At 41.0% G+C, this 21814-nt stretch overlaps 2 protein-coding genes across 3 annotated transcripts; one reads left to right on the top strand and one right to left on the bottom strand.

Moving 5' to 3' along the window:
* The first annotated feature begins 475 nt into the window (after nt 1-475).
* Nucleotides 476-3605, top strand: LOC146659330 (zinc-binding protein A33). 2 transcript variants are annotated; one of them, XM_085421855.1, is made up of 7 exons: nt 476-621; nt 840-914; nt 1101-1196; nt 1369-1602; nt 2089-2111; nt 2267-2382; nt 2471-3605. In XM_085421855.1, exons 2-7 carry the CDS (start codon nt 849-851, stop codon nt 3022-3024), a joined length of 1089 nt encoding a protein of 362 aa, XP_085277981.1. In that variant the 5' UTR covers nt 476-621; nt 840-848; the 3' UTR covers nt 3025-3605. The 2 variants fall into 2 exon arrangements, with proteins under 2 accessions (XP_085277981.1, XP_085277980.1); XM_085421854.1 differs by having other exon boundaries at nt 806-914.
* A 58-nt stretch (nt 3606-3663) lies between these two features.
* Nucleotides 3664-19635, bottom strand: LOC146659329 (uncharacterized). The gene is made up of 11 exons (XM_085423322.1): nt 19485-19635; nt 14751-14816; nt 14554-14574; nt 14173-14448; nt 12238-12358; nt 11936-12111; nt 11562-11704; nt 10534-10681; nt 9546-9727; nt 9353-9445; nt 3664-8639 (listed from the first exon to the last, which is right to left on the bottom strand). Exons 1-11 carry the CDS (start codon nt 19513-19515, stop codon nt 7956-7958), a joined length of 1941 nt encoding a protein of 646 aa, XP_085279448.1. The 5' UTR covers nt 19516-19635; the 3' UTR covers nt 3664-7955.
* Between the last annotated feature and the right edge of the window lie 2179 nt (nt 19636-21814).

The following is a 21814-nucleotide window of genomic DNA, read 5'->3' as shown; positions in this document are numbered from 1 at the left end:
GTGTGTGGGGGAGTTGATGGGGTGTGGGTGAGACAGAGATATATATATATAAAAAAAAGTTTGGATAAGTGGACAGGCTGGAGGGAGGTTTATTTATTTATTTATTTTTTTAAGACAGAAAGTGAGAAGAAGCAGTGGGCGCAGATAGTGTTTCTCCAAGGGCAGGGAAACGCTGACTGCACATTTCAAGATGCCACCCCTTGCAGTCGATATAGAACCCGGCAGGGCACCGATAGCGAGACAGCATCTTTTAATGCACCTTCCAGATCAGGCAGATATCAGAGAGCCACCTTGCAAAAATAAACACACACTGTCTCCCTTCCAGGCAAAACAACTGCCAATATGAAACACAATATCTCACTGACTTGCCGCCCCTCTCGTTGTTTCCAAAGACACTGGCAGACAGAAATAGACTCCTCTGTGTCTGCTGCCATAAATCGCTGCTGCCAACCACCCAGCCAGCCAGCCAGCAAGCCCTCCTGGCAGCTCCAGTCATCTGCCTCTCTCCCACCCCTCCATTTCTTCCCTTACTTTTAATGGAGCCATATTTTCTCGAGTCAGGCTGTGGCTGCTGATCTGTGCTTGTCAATACGTTTCCTCTTGTTAATTTTCTGCTTGGATGTACGTCCTCGTTGCTCTAATAGTCTGACTGTATCTCACTGTTGTTCTCGTTGTACTGGCATGTGTGTTTTCCCTCTCTCGCTCCTTTGCTCTCCCTCCCCATATTGATGTGTTTGTGCTGTATGTCATTAATTTTGTTTCTCTCCTTCTAACGCAGTCTTTCGCTCTTATTTCAATTTCACAGAGGTCTTTTTGTTCCTGCTCTGTCCTATACACAGAAAACTGGAATGTACCAAAACCACGCTAAAGACACCAACAACAACTGCCAAAAAAGCCTTCTCTGTGGTCAAAAGGTAAGCTTCGAGTTCTATGGTTTCCACCTGCTGCTGTGTTTGGAACAGTTGAGAGCAGATACATTACCTCTTGAACGTTCTTTATTTTTAGCTTCCTGTTTTTTTAAACTGTTTGCAGTAGGATTCCTGTTCTCTTTGTATTTTATCTGCAAGGTTATGTCTCCTTTGTGTGTGTGTGTGTTACAGGAAAAGCTCATCCAGGCTATTAAAAGAATCAAGCATGAGGTAGATGAGTGCAGAGAAGCAGAAAGAGAGACATACATAGAATCAGTGGAAGTAGAGGTACCATCCCCGCCTTATTCATTATCTTTTATCTCTTTTTACACACAATTATTTCAGTTTATTGCAGACTAATTGAGTGTGCTGAAGCCAGCATTGGTTAAACACAGAAACCCTTCAGTTTGACCTACATACTAAATTTCTTTCTTTCCATTTTCCCTGATTTATCTTTCAGAACAGGTTTGATGACCTAGAAAGGGAAATCAGAGCAGAGTTTCAGAACCTCCACCGCTTCCTGGATGAGGAGGAGTGGAGGGACCTGGAGCGACTGAGGAGGGAGAGACAGAAGCAACTGAAACAGCTGAAGGAGAGAGAGAAGAAGATAGCGGGGCAAGGGCGAGACCTGGAAAAAGCCATCGCAGTGCTCAACAACAAGCTGACTGAGGAGGACAGTCCTAAGCTGATCAAAGTGAGGAAGAGTGTCACTGAATAAGAAGACACGACATGTGATTGTTAATTAAACTTGGGCTTTTATGAACTTGACTCTAATTATACTCTGCAAAGCTGTGGTGTGTTGATAGGCAGGGTTTATGTGTGTGGTGAGGAGCAGCAGCAATACAGTGCTTTATCTAGAGCCACTGTTTTCCACCCTGCTCCTTTGACACACTCGCCTTAGAGTAAAAATAACTTTCTATAATTGTTCATCCTCTTTAAACACTTTCACAGTTAGAGCATGCATGTTTACAAAGGGCCACCCTTACACAACACCACTTTACTGGCACTTATTTGATCAATAAGTATTACATTAGATTCGATTGATTTGATTAAAAAGCAGTTTCTCATTTAGAAAACAAAAGCCCAAACAGCAGACCCGTGTCCAAATACAAAGCTTTCTATGAGAAAAGTGCTCTGTTATGTTGTTTTAACTAATCAAGGCTGAATTCTTTTCTTGTAGGAAATTCAAGATCTCATTAAAAGGTACGTTTTCTCAGTAGCGTGACTTTAGTAAATAATCTGAATCTTGACATTGCCTCTTAACTCATTTATCCTGTGTGTATGGACGTTTAGCATCTGTGAGACTGTCTTACAGATGGACCTCCTACCATTTAGTCCTTCCCTCTGTGTCCTAACAGATCTCAGGTCAGCTTTGTTCTCCCAGCGGAGGTGGACACAGAGGTTCGCTCTGGCCAGTTTGTCGGTCCCATCCAGTACAGAATATGGAAACACATGAAAAGCTGCCTCTACCCAAGTATTTCCATACAGCATCATTCATTCGATGCAATACACATGTGAATAAGCAGCATCAGTCACTGTCCTCAATCTGTTTCTGTTTCTAGATATTACATCAGTGACCTTTGACCCTGAAACAGCACACCCGAATCTGACTCTCTCCCAGTCCTGCACTTCAGTTTGGTTCGATGAGGATAAAGACACAAAAGACTTCCAGGCCAACCCGCGGCAGTTTCACTATTACTACTGCTTGCTGGGCCGTGAGGGCTTCACCACAGGGCGACACTACTGGGAGGTCGAGGTTGGGAGCAAGACGGCGTGGAGGCTGGGTGTGGCAAGAGAAGACGTCCCAAGAGGGGAGATGTCTGCCACAGGCACCTCCAACGGCCTGTGGACCTTGGCACTGAAGAGCGGCTCTATCCTAGCCTGCACTGACCCAGACCCGATAAAGATCAAGGTGTCGCTCTGCCTCGTCCGCATTGGCGTGTTCTTGGACTGTGAAAAGGAGGAGGTGACTTTTTATAATGCCCTTACCATGGCACCAATCTACACCTTCTCCATAGGCACTGTGGAGGTTCCTCTGTTTCCCTTCTACAACCCATGTGACACAGATTATGGAAAGAATATGGCACCACTGAACATCTTTATCCCTTCCCTATAAGAAGCTGTTCAGCTGGAACCGAACATTAAGACATTTGCAGAATTAATTGCCAATGATTTCATCATGATTTTTCATTTTTGAAGCACCTCTCCAACTGGATTACTTAACATCTTACTCAAAAGTATAATAGCTAGATGAGTCAAAAATAAAATTAATAGTTGCTACAGTGATTCTATTGTGTCTCTCATTTTAAGAAGAAGAGAGTCCCTCTCATTGATTATGCACTTATTTCCTGGTAAAAGAGGGTATAAATGGAAAAACTCAGTTTATGAAATAAACACAGGTCACTGCTTCTGTAACTTTCCTTCACTCTTTAAGGTTGTCATTTGCAGCCAATCTGGAGCTTCAGGATCCACAGCAGGTGTAAACAGAGCTGTGATGTTCTTACCTTTGGCCTACATATAAATAGCTCTGTGTCCTGTGTCCTGGGGCAGCTATGGAAGCTCAAAACGCACCAGAGGGGATTAATGTGGTCAGAAAGTGACATGTGTTCCCCACAACAAATCACGGCTGGCATTGTGTGAGATCTCCGCTTGGTGGGATAGCCCTGAGACGGCACTGTCCTTCTGAAAGGTTGTTAATTGCAGAGAAAGAAAAACTAAGACAGCAAGGCAGCAGATGTCATAATCTTTTGTTTATTCTTAGTATTCCTTTAGACATGAAATAAAGATATTGTCTTTACAAAACATCTGTGTGAAGTGTTGTGCAAAAAGGGAGTACAGAGAGAGAGAGAGAGACCATGTGAGACATCACACCACAACCAGGCCAGGAGCAGGAATTAGAGAGGATCAGAGCAGAGACAACTCACATAGTGCAAGGAGTACCAGTGGTCTTAAAAGTGGTGGGGGTTTTCTCTAATCAGAGGTGGGTATGAAACCACAATCCCTCTGGCACCAATTAGCTGTAATAACTCTTCCTTCCACTCACCGTCTGCCTCTCTCACACTCATACTCACTCTAAGTGGCTTTCTATTGCAATCACTGACAGCACACAGTAGTGGCGTTGTGTGGAAATGTAGTTTTAGCCACCTCTCATTAACCACTCACAACAACATAACCCAAACCCACACAAAGCTTTGTCATTCATCTGCTGCTATCATGAACTCACTCACAAACTCCAAACTAACCCATAGACACTGTTAATGGAAACATGCTTTGCTTGTATGCTGCCTACAATTAAATCAGACTCTTTTCATCTCTTTTAGAGCCCAACCAACAAAAGAGTTTAAAGACCGGAAGCAATACTTGGTAATTTAAAAATGCTTTTTTCTTTCAGACACATCAATCATAAAGCAGGAACTTCAGTAACACTTGAGGGAAGATGAACAACTTTAATAATTGACCAACGCGTTTCGGCTTGTGGCCTTCATCAGGGTCATAGTAAATCATTGTAAAAAATTGCTTAAATACAAGACAGGAAACAGAAAAAAAAATCAAATTAACCAGTCAAAACTTCATAGATAGGTCAGCTGACATATAATAGGTATTGGTTAATTGGCTAAGTTACGCCCAAGTAAATACCAGACTAGATCATTTACTTGGGCGTAACTTAGCCAATTAACCAATACCTATTATATGTCAGCTGACCTATCTATGAAGTTTTGACTGGTTAATTTGATTTTTTTTTCTGTTTCCTGTCTTGTATTTAAGCAACAGCTTTCTGGGTTGACCTCTGTAAACACTTTCCTGCTGATTTTATGACTCAGTCACAGATTTTGAGTAATACTGAAGAAAAATCTTTCTGGTGATATGTCGGTCAGGCTCTAATCACTTTGATCACACACATTTCTTTCACATTAACACATCGTAGGTTAGCCGGCAATTTTTGCTTTGTTCATTCAGGTGTGCAAACTGCATATTCTGGATCAGTGAACATCCTCCTCACTAAAAAGGTGCCATTAGAATGCGGCTAACGACAGAGCACAGGCCAACTATCCAATATACATTTTAGGCACTAAAACAAAGACAAAGAGTCACTTGAATATCTCAGAGTTACAATACGTTTTTACAATATTCTTGTGGCTTCCATCACATTCACACTCATGATTTAAAACACTGCACTTTTTGTTTTTTTCTCTTCACACTACAAGACGACTGAAGCAGGCACATGGATACTTTGCTCACAACAAATGGAGAAGCACACATAAGAGTTTCATTTCTGTACAAACTCCCTGTGCATAGATTCAGCACACACTCGCTCATATATCACACGCACACTTATAGATACGTGCATCATAGGCATACGGACTTTAAAACGCACACAACGATGGCGACATTAAAAACACCACTCCTGTATTCGCGCACACTGACACAACGTCTGGACGATAGAAGCGGAACGTGCCGTGGGCATGCTGCAGTCAATGCTGTAAATGACACTGGTTAAACATTATTAATATGTAAATAGTGTGAGAGATACGGTGTGCTGACAGCAGCGGATAATAACTGGTCTAAAATAGGCTAATACAGTCTCGATGGGAATTTACAATATTTGGAAGTTGATTTAGTTCAATACATTAGTGAATATTAGTATATATAGTGTGTGTGTATATTTATATAATTATATATATATATTTATATATTAGATTGAAGTTTGTAGAGAAATTTAAATGATTTTCTTTTTTAATATTAAGTATGACACATTAAAAACATTCAGCCTCATGGTGGGGAGGGGTTACACTTGCATACACATGCAGTATTTACAAGGCTGGAGTCCATGTTTGTGTTTTACATGTGTGTGTCTGTATCTGTGTGTATTTATATGAAGAGCTTTGTTAGTACTGCCAAATAGCGTTGTGGTTCCCACACAGATGCAGGCTGGAGAGCAGGCGTATACGTCTTTGTACACATATTACATTAAAAGACCTTTGTCCATGTGTAATACATCTGACTTATTGACGCTGTTAACCCATCTAATGCTGAGGCACCTTGAGTTTATTTTTGTATTTTTGTATTTTGTATTTTTTGTAATTTTAGTTTATTTATTCTGTTGCTCTTGGTATCAAATCTGACATCTAAATCGAGCTCATTTTATGGCTTTTTCAGATGCTGACAAAACACCTCTTATTCATTTACTCATAAGAAAACTCTTTTAGTAAGGAAAGCTATAAAGAAAGGCCAGCTGACTGTATACGGATCTACTTTTAGTTTCCCTACATTCCTCTGACCATTTGATCCAACATGCTTTTTTTGATGTACACACTGTCAGTGTGTACATCAAACACTGACAGTCACTGGTTTGCCACTGGTCAGTTAAAACATGAAGTAGGGACGTGCACATTAAAACGAACCTGCACACCTCCTCTTTACCATAAGTACCAAAAGAGTTTCAGCTGAAATTGCATTGACTGGACATCCTGAATACCAGGTCAGCTCAACACAGACAGTGTCATGGATTTGGTGAAGGCTCCATACTGCTGGTTTTTGAAGCCAGTGAGGCATAAATATTTAGTTTCTGCCAAGTTTTACAGCATTTATGTAAGCGAGCAAAAACGAAAGCAAGCAAATGAAAGCAGAATGAGGGAGAAGAAGAAAGGGGCGTGAGGATAAAGAAAGGAAGGAGAAGTGAAAGACCTCCACTGAGGCTAAAATCCCCTCTACATAATGCATGATTATCTCCGAATTAGTCTCGCAGTTTTCATTTGTGACGATATGGGGTGAAATACAAAAAATGCTGAGGAATTTGTTTTTTCAAAAGTCCCTGGATCCAGATTTGGATGACATTCAATAACTGATCACTTCTAAGACGGACCAAGCCCAGCTCTTTTAAAACTGTCACATGAATCCACTAATACCTTTTGTAAATTAATCAATCAACCAAATCAGTCATATAGCCTCCTTGGTGGTCGTAGTAACAAAAAAAGAAGAATGAACAGGGGCAAAGAAAAAAGAAGGTGGTGATGACGGCAGAAAAAGAGCAAAAGAATCATGTTCTAACTATGTGAACTTACCACACACTTTGATTTTATATTTCATACTGCAGGCACGGGGGGGTCCCTTTAAGCTGCTGGAAGTTTTAGCTGTTGTGAGTTTCCCATTAAATTGTAAGAGTGCTGGGATTTTTATGGAGCTATGGGGAAATCCAGATCAAAGACAATAAAGTGGATGATCCGGACTTGGGGGATCAGCCCGCAAAACACAATTTAATCGTCTGAAATTTCCACTGGGAGTGTGAATCTCAATCTCAAAGACTAGAAATAATGTGGTTAGTATTTTTAGTATAAGTGTGTGTGGGTGTGTGGTTAATGTGATAATGCACTGCGGATGTTTCTAGAGGACTGGCTCAAGTGAATGAAATCCAAAATTGAGCTATGTATAAAACTTCACCAGCAGTGTGATCTGATGGGGTTTTTAGTTCATTTAGATGATATCGGTGCCATCACATATTTTAGGAGGCTTAAGATGACACCAGCTGAAAGATTTTATCGGCTTCATCCATGTGCTGTTCATGTGCTGCTAGAGGAACAAGCGTCGAAATGGGAAATGATGGTTAGTTAGGGTCAAATAAGCTGTTGTAGTGAGCTGTTTCAATGAAATGTCGTAAACCTTTCAGGATACTTTAGAAAAAGACCTCATGTGGAGTAAACATTTTAGTTGTAAACTCTGCAAAGGATTGAACTTGCAGTTTGGCAGTTTAACTTTAAAAATGAACAGAAAAACAAGGCTGCGAGGCGTGTACAACTAAAATGTTTAACAATCAAAAGCCATGTTATGTGAAGTGTTTCTGAGCCAGAAAGTCTCAAAGGTTTAAGTGTTAGTTACAGATAAGTGAGATTATCAAGGTAATACTGTGTTCAGGCATTAGACATGTTAAATCGAGGTCCTCGCCCCAGCTGCAGTGGTTTCCTCATCATTTGGTAAGGGGTGTTCGATTGTCTACAGTAGTGGTGAGCGGTGGACAAGATCTGTGGGGCTTCCTTTGTGTTTTTGCACTTCTCAGGTGGTAGTAGTTGAGTCCTCAGCTACCGTGCCATCTTTGCCCGCCTCCAATATGGCACCACTAGCTTTCAGCTCCACTTCAGGGGTTTTAGGAGCGACTGCTTTTGGAGCTGAGCCTTTGATAATATCGGCGTGATCCGGGCTCAGTTTGGAATCCGGTCCAGGTTCGGGTGTGCCGTTGGTAATTGGTTCTGGTGTGGTTGGCTTGGGGTGCTCAGGGGTGGGAGTAAGGGCACTCTTACTATCAGGTGTTGGAGTGGTGGCTTTGGGAACAGCTGGTTTAGGCTCTGGGCTTGGGCTGGGCGCAGGTTTTTTATCGGCCTTGGGTTCTGGGCTAGGGGCTGGACTAGGTTTAACAGCTGCTCCTTTGGGCACATCCAACTTTTCCTCCACAGGTTTATCAGGAGTTTTCTTGGTCTCCGGGGCTGGGGTCACTTTAGTTTCAGGTACAGGACTGGGCTTAATTTCCACAGCTGGTGGAGCACTTGGCTTGGATTCGGCAGCAGGCGGAGGACTTGGTTTGGTTTCAGGAGCAATAGAAATGCTTACAGCCTCAGAGTCAGGGATTTGATCAGGGGCCTCAGTGTCAGTGTCCAGGGGGAGAGCAGTGTTAAAGCCAACGCCGGAGTCACTGGTCTCTAGATTACCAACTCCAACTTCTTTAGAGGAAACCTCGAGACCCTGAGGGTAGGAAGACAAGGTCAAGCAAGTTTGTTTGTGTCTATTAACAACAAATTGATTCAAAGTTGCATTCGATATAAAAAGGGGACATAAAAAGGCACATATACAAAAGATTTAAAACCACAAAGTAAACTGGAAGATAATAATAAGCTAAAATCGAATAAAATAGGAGAGTACATGTCACAGCGAAGCTACAGTGCAATGCGAGGTTTTAACAAATGTAACTTAAGGTAAGGTGTAAAATGCAGTGGCAAAGAAATGTTTTCAGCCTTGATTTAAAAGAACAGAGTTTGGGCAGACCTCAGGTTTTCTGGGAGATAGTTCGAGAGATGTGGCGCATAAAAACAGCAAAGCTCAAAGATGCTTTGACATGTTTGGCTGTTTGTTTGCTTGACCTATCCCAAAAGACCTGAGGAGTCAGAACAACTCATGACACAGCAGCACATCAGAAAAGTATTTTGGCCCTGAATCATTCAAGCCTTTGAAAATCATAGTGATAGAGTAAAATCCATTCTTCGTCAGATAGGAAGCCACTGCAAAAATCGGAGACCTGGACTGACGTGATCCGCTTTCTCGATCTTAGTGGGGACTCTAGCAGTAGCGTTCTGAATAAGCTGCGACTCTCTGTAAACGCTTAGAACAGCATAAGAGTTGAGACATCATTAGAAACCTCAGTGACTCAGTTTTAAGTGGGAAATAACACATTTCCTTACTTTAATATCCACCTCAGTGCTCTGTGACTTCTCCGTGTTGTCAGCCTGGGAATGCTTGGATTCCTCGCTCATTTTGGTGATGTTCTTGACCACCTTTGAAGACGTACACAGAGCAGAACTTGTCATTATATCCGAGCACACTCTATCCTTATGCTCTTCATCACATCGTCAGTAGTGTATTTTTTTCTCCAACCTGTCTGAAGGCCTCTCCTTCCTCCTCTTTTCCAGCGTTCTGGGCAATCTTCTCCAGGGCGGCAGCCCTCTTGGCCCTTTTCTTCACTTTGATCAGACAGGACAGCAGGCAGACCAGCAGAAGGAAAGCCAGCAGGCCCAGCAGGGCTATGATGGCCACATACAGTGTCTCCAGCTTATAGGCTACAAGGACACACGGCAGAAAAGAGATATTAATATTTCAACCGACTTCTCATTGATGTGTTGAAATTCTATTGCATACAGAAAACAAATTCCAGAAGTTTTCAGCCCTCATTACTTCACAGGTACAGGAGACGGCCACATGACATTTTAAGGGCTGAATTGCACATTTAATTTTAAAAAGCTTAAATGGCTTAAATTCACAATCTAAGCAAAAATGAGCAAAAATGTATTGCCTATGGTGTAGAGTAGACTTATTGTTCTCCGATAATTCACTGGAGAAAAGTTTTAAAAGATTATATTTTGGGTAAACTTTAAAGGGTCATATCATCACGTGGAAGAGGTGGCTGGTCAAAACAGGGTAAGGCATATGAAATGTCTAATTTCTACATATTTTTAAGCATTTTTACTTTTATTAAACACTTGTAAAATTAAGATCACATCCACGGTTAACCATTTATGCTCCCTTTCACACCTATGGTCGACCTAGAATTACTAACTAACATAACAGTCATCCAAAGACAGTCTTCACAGTCTTCTAATTTAAAGTCATGTTAGAAATGTTATCATTGAGGGCTTAAAAATTCAGGAAAATAAGGCGAATCAAAAAACACCAAATTTGAATTTACACATTTTGAACTTGAATTTTGAAGCTAACATTTTGCATGACTTTAAACAAATCAGCTCCCTTTGTAGGGTTCAGCTAGGGGGATTTTTCAGATCCAGTGCATTTTAGATGGAATGACTTTTTACCAGCATAAACAGCAATACAACCCAGTCTATTAGTGTTTTCCCCACTCCTTGCTTACGTTTCATTTCAAAGAAGACAGTAGACACAGTGAAATTCTGTAGGTCCTTAATCGTGAACAGGCCTTCATCTTTATCATTGACGTCATCCAGAATGACCAGTGAGCCCTCCAGAGACAGACGGTTCTCGAAACCCAGCTCTGTTTGGGCCTACCGTGAAAAAACAAACATTTTCATACTTGGCATCAAATACAGAAATCCTGATTAGAGCAATAAACATTAAACATGAATGACTGATGAGAAATGGAATACAAACCTATTCATACTGACTGATACAAGGATTTAGCTCTTAAGTAACATAAGCAACACACACAGTCTGTTAGAAGCATTTATCAGCTATAAAACAGCCTGAACTTCAGCACAGGCACTTAGAAAAGCTGCAATTACTCAGCAGGTTGCAAATAATGAGAAGAAGAATATGGGCAAATGTCATAAACAACAAGGCACACATAATTACAATAGCAGTTATAAAATTTGCTTTTACAATATGTTTGAAAAATGAATGCTTTTTTATGCTTTTGTGCAAAATAATATGTATATATTTTTATATTATACACCACAATATAGGGTATTTGTAAATGGCAGCTAGTGTGTAGATACAATACCTGTGGATAAAAAATAATCAGCCGCAGCTTTTAATCTTTGAATTCAGGTGTATAAAATCAAGGACCGACTCGCGCAGTCTGCCTTTACATATAGAGTGAATATAAATCCCATTAATCATGTTGTATTAATACCTATGTATTAGCTCAGTTTTAATTATTAAAGTTAAAGCCAACCTGTTAACATTATTAAATTAAAGTGGATGTTTATGCTCATTTCATGCTCTGCTCCATATTTTTTGGTATGAATCTTACTTCAAAATAATCCTTATTTATCTGATACTCAAAGGGCAGCCACTTAGACTTAGACACTTAAAATCAGCATCCACATTTGTAACAGTATATGGCAGAAAACAAGGAACAGAAATGACGTACAAAAATGAAAGAGTCATAGCTGGACTATAGTGGGGGAAAAAGGCTCTAATTACAGGTGTAAATTCTCCTTTGTCCAGCAGCAGGCGCAGTGTGGAGTCACTCTTGGGGCTGTAGTAGAGGTACACCAAGGAGCTGTTGAGTATCAGGTTGATCTTCAGTTTGTTACCGCGTTGCAGTTTCACAAACTCTTTGTGCTCTGAGACACAAAGAGGCAGAAAAGAAGGAGGGACATTTGATAAATAAATCACAAGTCTGTTTACAGCTCCATGGATCATCTGAAATGCATCAGCCCGCAGGAGCCCATTAATGTTTCCGTCTTTAAAAAGCCATTATGGCAGCAGGGGAAGGGGGGGTTAGAAGCTCATTTAAAGCAAGCCAAGTGTAGGAGAAGAACATAGGCATGAGGTGTCTTCATATGTGCTCTCACCTTTGACATTGAGACAGACTTTCCGTTCAATACCACCTTTGTTATCTCTGACAGTGTAGCTACCCTCATCTGCATCTGTAACACCACTGAGGGTGACATAAGGACCACCGGTGCTGACGCGACCCTGATAGCGCTCCGGTGATGTCCCTGCAGCAGTCAGCACCACCAAACCTGGTCTGCAGGAGGGAAAGTCAAAGAGGAGGAGCTTTTTCTCAACCTTTCCTGTTACCTCTGTCTCACTGAATGTACATCAATGTTGCAAAATGTCATTACATATTCTCTTGGGTTAAAATATCACCTACCTAAATGTCTCCCTGGCCTCTGTAGCTCTGGGTCTGTATTCAAGGGTGATGGGAGGATTCACCCCCGACAAATGAATACTGAATTTGTCTCCATATTTGACCATCTGCTCAACGGTGCAATCTAGAAGATAAAAGCGGAGAAAAAAACACTTGATTAAGTGGACAGAAAACTGTCTGAAATTTTCACAGAGATGAGCACCGACAGAGTGACAGTTTATTTGAGAAGGGAGTAAAAAAGAACAGGAAGGATGATGTGACAGATGCTGCAAAAAGAGGACAAAGGATCCAAAAATATCAGAGTTACAGGAATGAAGGGGAAGTAATACAAACCAAATAAAGTGAAAGACAGTAAAGACGAGATAACGACAGGACACCAGCAGGCAGGGAAGGAGAGCGGAGTGGGTTGGTGGTAAAAGAGCTGCATAATTACTGCAGGGCAGCTTCACTCTCTACACACAAACACACACATACCTCTTCATCACTTGATTTCACATTTACTCTCAACATATGGTACACAGCTCTGCGCTACGGTCGCTTTTATCAATATTGGGTTTGAGCCCACCACTCCTGCTCCCAGCCCAAAATGCCTTCTTCACATTTGTGTGCAAGTCTAATCTCTACAGTCAACATTGCTGCAACTTGTAATTCTCACAGGACAAACAGGATGTGCTAACAGTAGGTTTATTAAGCTGCTGAAATTATTATTGAAAGCACAAGTAGTAGCAACAGCGAGATATACCTAGTATCAAAAATCTGTATTAAAGGTATTTAGTGGGGATAAGGAGGCGTGTCTGTCTGTGTTTTGGAAATATTAACAAATTGTATGTGACTAATCGTCTTTGACGATGTTCAGATGCTGTTTTAGAGCACTAGTAAAAACATGCAGTAATTGTTTTCTGCGTGACTTTATCGGTCTCTCACATCATCGTGGAGGAATTTGGCCCACTATTCTTTACAGTGTTGCTTCAGAGCATTGAGGTTTGTTGGCATTCATTTATGCACCGCAGTACTTTAATAACATTGAGGTCAGGACATTGACCGGGCCATTGCAACAGCTTGATTCTTTTCTTTTTCAGCCATTCTGTTGCAGATTTGCAGCTGTGCTTGGGATCATCGACCTGTTGCTTGACCAAAGCTTCACCTAAGCTTTAGCTATCAAACAGATTGACTTTAGGGAACTTTGGTATACAGAGGAGTTCATGGTCAGCTCAATGACTGCAAGGTGCCCAGGTCCTCTACCAGCAACATAAACCCATATCATCATCCCTCCACCACCGTGCTTGAAAGTTGGCACGAGGTGTGCTTTGATTAGATGCCACTGCAAACCAAAGCCATGCTGCCGTGTTCTTTGTAGAGATAAAAGGCTTTCCCCTGGCAACCCTTCCAAACAAGCCATAATTGTTCAGTCTTTTTTAATTGTACTTCATGAAGTTTAACATTTAACATGCTAACTAACCGAGGCCTGTACAATCTGAGATGTAGCTCTTGGGTTTTTTGGAGTGTCTCCGACCTCGGAGTGAACTTGTTGAAGCTTGCTCTCTTGAGAAAATTGGCAACTGTCTTGACTTTTTTCCACTTGTGAATAATCTTTCTCACTAATAAACCTCAGAATGCTTGTCTGATGTCGTTCCTCCATGGCAGGGTGTTAATCACCTGGATGCTGCAGACCTGCAAACTTCTGCCTTCGTAGAAGCGTTCACACTTACCGATGATCAGTTAATCAAGTGCATGTGATTAGTAGCAGCTTGGTGTTACTCGCCGTCTTAATTCCTAATCAAGTATCAATTATGTTATTATATCAATTATGACAATCAATTATGTGATTATTACTGTATTTGTAAAAATACAGTAAAAACAGTATTTAATTTAGGTGTGATTTTGTGGGTTTTTAGGAATTCTGTCACCATGTTTAATGTGTGTCTTGTTACTCTGTACCTCGGACTGTAAGCGACATGCGTTTGACATCGTCTGGCTTCTCCAGATTCTTCACGGTGTACACGCCCTCATCTCCCTCACCCACAGCCTCTATAAGGAGATGGGTGTTGCTGCGGTCGAGTTTAGGCCGACTGTGTACCACTTTGCCTTCCCTCATCAGGTGCACATCCTTTGACCGAGGAGCAGACTTGTTATGAAACGTGACCTCCACATTTTGGGAGGGTAGTAGGATGTGGAAATCCTCTCCGTGGAATAACGTGTAAGATTCCTCATCAGCTGGTTTTTATGGTGGATAAAGCAAAGAAACAAACAAACATTAGAGTAAAAGCTCACAATATATATGAGACAAATCAAAAAGTATCTCTCAGACACACGTTTTACCTTTTAAGGGGGCAGAAAGAGCTGCAAACAAAGACAAAAGAGCATTAGAGTTAAACTGATATGAGTAATATTTTACAACCTTTTCATCAGTTAAACTTAAATAAAAATTTCTAATTCCTCTTATAGCATAAAATGTACTAATATAACATCTAATTGCATGTCTTGTCAAAAACAAACCATGCTGACAATGGCCTTACCCGTGGTGACCAGAAGGCTAAGCACGATCACTCTGAATGTCCCCATGATAGTCGATTCTTTAGCGTCTGGAAAGAAAAGGGAAGATTAATTATCTTCAGATTAAATCACAATAAAAGCCAAAGGTACTTATTTTCCTTCATACTTGAACATAGTTTATATTTAAGTAGGAAAATTACTTGGATATCATGAAAACCCATTAAGTTCAGTGCCTCAAACAGGAAACATCTAAAAACAGAAAATCAACAAGACAATGATGATTTTTACGAGACCCTGTGGAGGTTTACAGCACTGCTCAGTTGATATTGATGGTTTGAATGGCTGGCTTTCATGCCGACACATCAGAAGCAACGCAACAGGGGGCTGCAGCAAAAATAACCATCCTATGGTGTTTGAAAGCCCAGGAGGACCAGGAGGAAACACCTGCAGTGACCACAGCTTGACAGTGCAGCGTTTAGTAGCACACTAGTTATATACTTTAAAAAGATCATGATAAATTGAAATGTGTACATCTTTGACCTCATAATATATGTATGACCTTGTTTAATTATTTATGTAAAAGAACGTCTTTTGAACCTCTACGCAATACCTCTAAGGCTGAAAGTGCCTTTCCTCTCTTTTATCTTATTCTGTACAGGTAAAGACTTAAATTAGAAAAGATCTAACCGTCCAAAAAACTGTCTGCGAAGAAGAGACTGAATGCAGGGGCTTTTGGAGTCCCTTCATTTTCTTGGTTCTAATTACAGGTTTTACACAAAATTGGTGCTTGAAATGCAACTTTTGTTGACAAAATAGGATATAATAGCACACAGTTCTGTATAAAAAAGTCTTGAGCCACCCTTTTTTTCAGATCTCAAGTTTTTTCAATGGTTTTAGTTAGGCTACTTAACACGTATCCTATGACTCAACCCAAGGATAAAAAAGGCCTAACTCAAGGGATTAGCCAGTGTTGTGTCTCAACATTACAATGTAATAAAGATAATAATAAATGATAGCTATAATAAATAATTTGTTCCCATTTCTTTAATTTTAATCCATAAAACAGCTTATTGCAGCATGACAATGATCCCTAACTCACTGCCAATGCACTAAAAGTATACCTGGGTAGATATCAGTCATTGATTGGCCTCCCCAGAGCCTGGATCTCAATCTCACTGAAGCAATGTGAGGTCGCTGTGACAGAAAACAGCACAGAAGGCAGCCAACATCCAAAGAAAAGCTTTTAATGTCCTTCAATAATCTAGAGAACCCTTCCACAAGACTACTTAAAGAAATTATAAGAAAGCTTGTCTAAGAGAGTTCAGGCTGTATTATACACTGAATTTCACTTTCAAGCCTTTTACAATTCTACTGAAGTACTAAATTACAATTTATGTTTCAATAAATTATTGCCCTTTTTTGTATTTTTGAAGCAAACCATAGAGCACTGAGGGGTTGTTCGAGATTTCTGCTCAGTACTGTACATAAGCTTTAAATCGGGGTTTTAGGTTTATGTTTTAAAGCTTTTCTTAAAGGTCTAACCTGAAGAGAGGCTCTTTCTTGTTAGGAATATGTAAATATTTATGAGGCCCAGATGTCTTTGGGTCAGTTTCAAGAGCTGCTCATTAATAACATGCCCGAATGTCTGAATGTGACCACAGTATAAAGGTGATCTGGGTAACAGTTCGACTGGTTTTCCCATAGGAATTTAAAAAAAAAAAGGTCTCTGTTGTGGAAGAATTCAGCTGAAACACTGAAGGGATTATTGTGATGTGAAGTGCCTTCTGCTACACAGAGGCAGCACATCAAGACAGTTTGTGCAAAAGAGATTTTTGCTGCAGTTTCATTTACAAAGCCCAGGAGGGGCCTGGGAGGGAACACCTGCAGTGCTCACAGTCACACTTAGCAGCAGATAATAAACATGCAGTAAGGATTAAAGTGTCGCTTTGTAACACTGCAGACATCACAAGACATCCCGTTCCTGCTGGAAGTGATGAAGCACGCAGCCATCTTCACAGTCTATTAGGCTGATCGTGTATTTCCGGTATGCCGGCCATCTAACTGGCTTTGGAGAATATATTTCTTCAAAGCCAAATACTAAAAAGGCTCTTGTTGTTCCTTATTATTTAATTACAGTAATTAGCATTTCACAGTGTATTAATCTGACAACCAGAACTGCTGTTACCCAGAAGGCCTCATGCAACCCTCTGCAGTGTGTCTGCCACATTCTCACACAGCACTCTGGGCAGAAAGCCTAAAAGCCCACTGATTTTATTGTATCTGAAATAAAATATGGAACAGAGCTGCGTCACACAGAACACTGTCTCATGGCAAATGAATAAGTGGTGTCCATTCATCACTAAAACTCAAATTACACTGTAATTGTATAACAACAGTCCCCATCTTTGTTTTTCTTCTGCTTGAACCCTTTGTTTGAAGCTGCTGCATCATGCACTGACTGTGACATCTAACTAAAAGAAACCAGACTGACCCTTGAAGAAGTCAGTATTTAATTAATCCAGCAATCCGAGACGTAGGATTGGTTGGCTGTGAAGAGAACGAAAGGGGAACCGTTCGTCCATCTGTTTGCCTCAGCAGTTAGTCTCAGGGAGTCGCAACGGACAATCAGGATATGTGAACCAAAAAAATAAAAAATCTTGTTGTTTTTTTTTAGCGTTTGATGCGAAACATGAGAAGACGAGGCCTGCTTCACTGAGCATGAACATGCATGCACATGACAACACGGGCATTAAGCTATAATATAATCTTATTTATACACTGCCCTGTGGGATGCCAACATAGGCACAGACTAGCATGCCATCTGCCACCCTTGCCTGACTTTCTCTCTCCTTTCCCCAAGCTTCATTCAGTCTTCGTTCCACCTCACTGGCCTCTCCGCTCAGCCTCCTTCTGTTTTTTCTTCTGTTTTCTCACTTCTGTCATAATTTTCGCATCTACAGATATTACCTTCTACCACCGTGACCTTGTTCAACTCACCCTGTCCTCTTCAGCTGCCTTCTTTAACTTTCTGTGCTTCTGTTTGACAGCTTGGTGTCATTTCTCAGTGTCTCTCCGTTACATTTTGTGTTCTCACTATGACTTTTCTCAACCCGAATCCCATGCCTCCTGTCTCAGGGCAGCTGTTTAATTTGCCACTTTCTCTGAATTTTCTCTGGCTCTCTCTCACTCTCTCTCTTATCGTGTCTCTTTTATCCTCTCCTCCTCCTTATCTTATATAATCCAAGCCAATGCATCCCACTCTGAAATCAAAGCCCGTGCCTGTTCCTTCAAACGCCAAACTCCCCGCTTACGGAGACACAGTCAGATCTTTGTCCATGGCCTTTAAAGAGGCGGAAATGCCTTCAGTGACTGCAAATGTGGGGCAACTACAAAGCAAACTCTGTCTTTAACCTCCATCATTTCTCCTTCATTTTCACTTAACTCATTTTCGTTGCACGGGGAACACGGGGTCACGTCCCCCTCGTGCTGAGTAGGCAAGCTAGCTTAAGCTCAAGTGAGCTCAAGCAGGTTTACACAGAAGTACGTACTGCACCATGCCTTCACAGAGCTTGGCATTTATAAATCATGAGGCATCAAAGAAAGAAAGAAAGAAAGAAAGAAAGAAAGAAAGAAAGAAAGAAAGAAAGAGAAAGAAAGAAAGAAAGAAAGAAAGAAAGAAAGAAAGAAAGAAAGAAAGAAAGAAAGAAAGAAGTATTGTTGCATCAAGAGACACGTGTGGGAGTGAATGAAAATGGTGCATTTGATTGCATCATACGTCAAAAACGAGCTTGGAGGTTTCCCCTTCACCAAGACAAAGAATGGTGAAACATCACTGCAGATCTCCTCTTGTTGAAAAAGAAAACAAAACAAATTCAAAGATCTCGTCCAAGTGAAATCAGAGAGTATCATTTTTGTACCATTTAGTAGAGGAAGCCTGTAGCAGCTGACAACCAATTTTCTTACAAAGCCTGCTGCAGTGAACTAAAGGATGAGACAGGTTTCCACCATATTGCTTGCACCTGTCAGATTCATTAAAATCAATGGACATGAGGGAGGAGCGGGGAGGTGGAGGAGGAGGGAGCTGGTGGAGCTATGTGCAGCATTGACAAACATGGTAGGAGAGGTGATGAAAGAAAAGATGTGAGATATATTCATGCTTAAGATGAAATAATTGTGCAGTGATAGAAAACAATGACTGGTTGGATTTGTTGGGTGTTGATGCTGTGCAGCAATGGCCACAGTTTATGAGCAGGACTGCAGGCAGAGCAAGGCAGAGACAGCCTGTAGGCCAAGGCTTCCTCTGAGAAATGAAGCTATAAACCAAGCTTTTAAGTCTTAACAGAACATTTACCCAATAGACCACACAACTAGTACCACGAGACACTAAAATAAATATATCTATATAATTTCCATATAATGATTATATTGCCAGCAATAATGAAATCAATCAAGTATGTCTTTGTATTAAACCTGCTTAGATGAGCCTGCATGTTGTTAAAAATGAACATTTCCCCATCCACAATTTACATACGCCGGGACCGTTTAACAGGTAACATATTTTCACACCTCTCCTCGTCCCCAGTAAAGCGTGCAGTTGGTGATAAACCCCGCAGCTCGGAGTCTTATCAGCCACCTCAGAGCCGGGACAGCGCATCAGGCAAAAAACTGCAGAATTTAACCCGTCACGTACCGGCCACGTTTAAGGCACACATCCGTACATGTATGTGAAGAAAAACGGCGCTCTGCAGCGCACTTACCTTTGAGTGGCCGGCTGGAGCTGCGGTGCATTCACGGAGCAGACTGCCGGGATGCTTTCAGAGGTGAAAATCTGTGCGGACGTCGCCTGATTTCTCCCTCGTCGTCTCCCTCCCTTGCAACCTCGCCCCCCTCAAGAGCAGCACTTCACGACTCGGGCTCAACATTTGGAAGATGTTCAGAATATGTCGGGCTCTGCTCCCTCTCGGAGCCACTCGACTCGTGTCGGGAAACACCGGACACCCTTCATCCGCGAGATACCTATGGTCATCTGACAGCTAGGGGGGGTATTTAACGAGGTACCAGCCAGGTGATACACGAGGATACCGATAGAGCACAAAGCTGTTTATTGCACAGCATTGTCCACTACACATTCCTGTACATATACTGATCCACTTTAATGTCATTAATGTTTTTACTGCATTTAGTAAGCTTTTTTTAAAACAAAAAACAATTATGGTTTTACTTCGTTATACTTTATTTATTTATTTAGGACAGTGCATGTTAATGAACATAAATGTAAAAAAAAAAAAAAAATTACATGAATGTAAACATGCCAGATTATAGCCAAGGGCTCATTTCCATCTGTTGTCCTTAAACATAAAAAAATAGACATAATAATTCATAAAAATTCATCATTCATTCATAATAAAAACTCCATCACCAAACTTACACATACACACCATTCTGTTCCCAAATAAAACATTAAAACTATACAACGCATACATGATCACACACTTGATTTGTCCATAACCAGTTTTTAACCTTTGCCTTAAACAAATTGAATGTCGAGCATTCTCTAATGGGTTGAGGAAGACTGTTCCACAGATGGCCACCCTGGACAGAAGGACGTTCTGCCCAAATGCTGTCCGTCTGTAGGGTATAAATCGTTGATATGTTTATATGTACTTAATTTTTTAATAGGCTATATTATCTTTAATTTGAGACATGCTTTTACCTTATTAAAGTATTTGTTGTTTACCTCCTTTATCTACCTATTTTTACCACATATTTTTTATATAAACACAAAAAATTGTCCATCATTTCCTCAAGCTATTGCTTTGTTTGCTTTTTTGCCAAGAAGATGCCAGAAAAGGGAGAGCCACTTATGCCATTTGGGGTCACCACAGTAGATCATCCATCGCTATCTCACCCTATTCCAGGTATCCTCTTCTTCCCCACCAAACCTTACATCCACTCATCTTCTTGGTGGTCTTCCTCTTATATTCCTGCCTGTTGGCAGCTCCGTCTTTAAAATCCTTTATCCACTTCACCTTTCCACCTCTCCGTTTCATGGTCATGTTTTGCTTCTACTGATTTCTGTACCTCTTCTTTCTGCAGCATACCTCCACTTCGCCAGGCTTTCCTCCACATCATCTCTCTGTAGTTAAAACCCTTCCACTCATCACCCTTGTTCTTTAAAATCAGTATCAGTACACATCTCCATTCCTCAGACATCCTCTCACTCTCCAAGGGCGTGTCAAAAATATGGTCAAAAAGTTGACTGCCCTCTCTCCTGAACATCTCCACACCTCCACAGGTGGACCAACCACCTTTCCACTCTTCATTGCATAGCTGCCCTTACGTCTTCCTCACTAATCCTCTGCTCGTCCCAATTTATCTACCCCCTTCTTCATTTATGACGTCCTCAGTAGTCTAAAATTACAATCAAATCTACTGAAAAACAAAAAGGTTTAACTTGAAAGTCAATTTTTGGATTTAGAAGCTTCAGTCTGTGAAATTTTAAACTCGGCACAGTGTGGTTGCAGCTGGAAAATATTTAATGTTTTTCATTTATAATGGAGACATTTCATTATTTGATACGAAGACAGACTTCAAGTTAAGGCATTAGCATGCTAACAGTTCTAAAAATGACAAGCTACCATCTTTAAAACACCAGTGACACAGCAGTGACAGTGGGTCAGTAATCAAGCTTTGTGCATTACACAAAAAATACACATCCACATATAAAGCAAACAGACATCGATGGCGAGAACAAACACCACAAAGGTGTTGATGCAGAAGGTACATCCGCAGTCTGTCTTGTTCTCTCTGGAGGAACAGGATGGGATAAGGCCTTAATGGAGTAGATGGTGGTGGTTAATGGAGACAGAAAAAAACCCCAGAAAGACACGTGGGTAGCTTCGTCATTATCTCCATTTAAAAAGGCACTATGAACCTCTTATGTAGGCCGGAAACGAGCTTTTTTCCTCTGACTACAAGGCTGTTGGATACCATAACAGACACCATCTCCACATCTATTCTCCCATCCACCATGATTTACACAAACTCCCTCTTCAAGGTTGGTTACCTGCCAAACAGGCTGATTGAG

This window comes from Rhamphochromis longiceps, linkage group LG11 (assembly GCF_057381845.1).
Source record: "Rhamphochromis longiceps isolate RC_006_pf linkage group LG11, R_longiceps_female_GT1.1, whole genome shotgun sequence".
In the NCBI taxonomy this organism is placed as follows: domain Eukaryota; kingdom Metazoa; phylum Chordata; class Actinopteri; order Cichliformes; family Cichlidae; genus Rhamphochromis; species Rhamphochromis longiceps.
Note: the sequence above shows the minus strand (reverse complement) of the source record. Positions and strands in the feature narration are given on the sequence as shown.

Coding starts and splice junctions, on each gene's coding strand:
- LOC146659329 (XM_085423322.1), bottom strand. CDS start 19,515: ATGCACCGCAGCTCCAGCCGGCCACTCAAAG. Junction 12,112..12,237: donor GAGGCCAGGGAGACATTTAG/GTAGGTGATATT, acceptor TCCCTCCTGCAG/ACCAGGTTTGGTGGTGCTGA. Junction 9,446..9,545: donor AAGGAGAGGCCTTCAGACAG/GTTGGAGAAAAA, acceptor ACGTCTTCAAAG/GTGGTCAAGAACATCACCAA.
- LOC146659330 (XM_085421855.1), top strand. CDS start 849: ATGTACCAAAACCACGCTAAAGACACCAACAACAACTGCCAAAAAAGC. Junction 1,603..2,088: donor ACAGTCCTAAGCTGATCAAA/GTGAGGAAGAGT, acceptor CTTTTCTTGTAG/GAAATTCAAGATCTCATTAA. Junction 2,383..2,470: donor GAAAAGCTGCCTCTACCCAA/GTATTTCCATAC, acceptor TTCTGTTTCTAG/ATATTACATCAGTGACCTTT.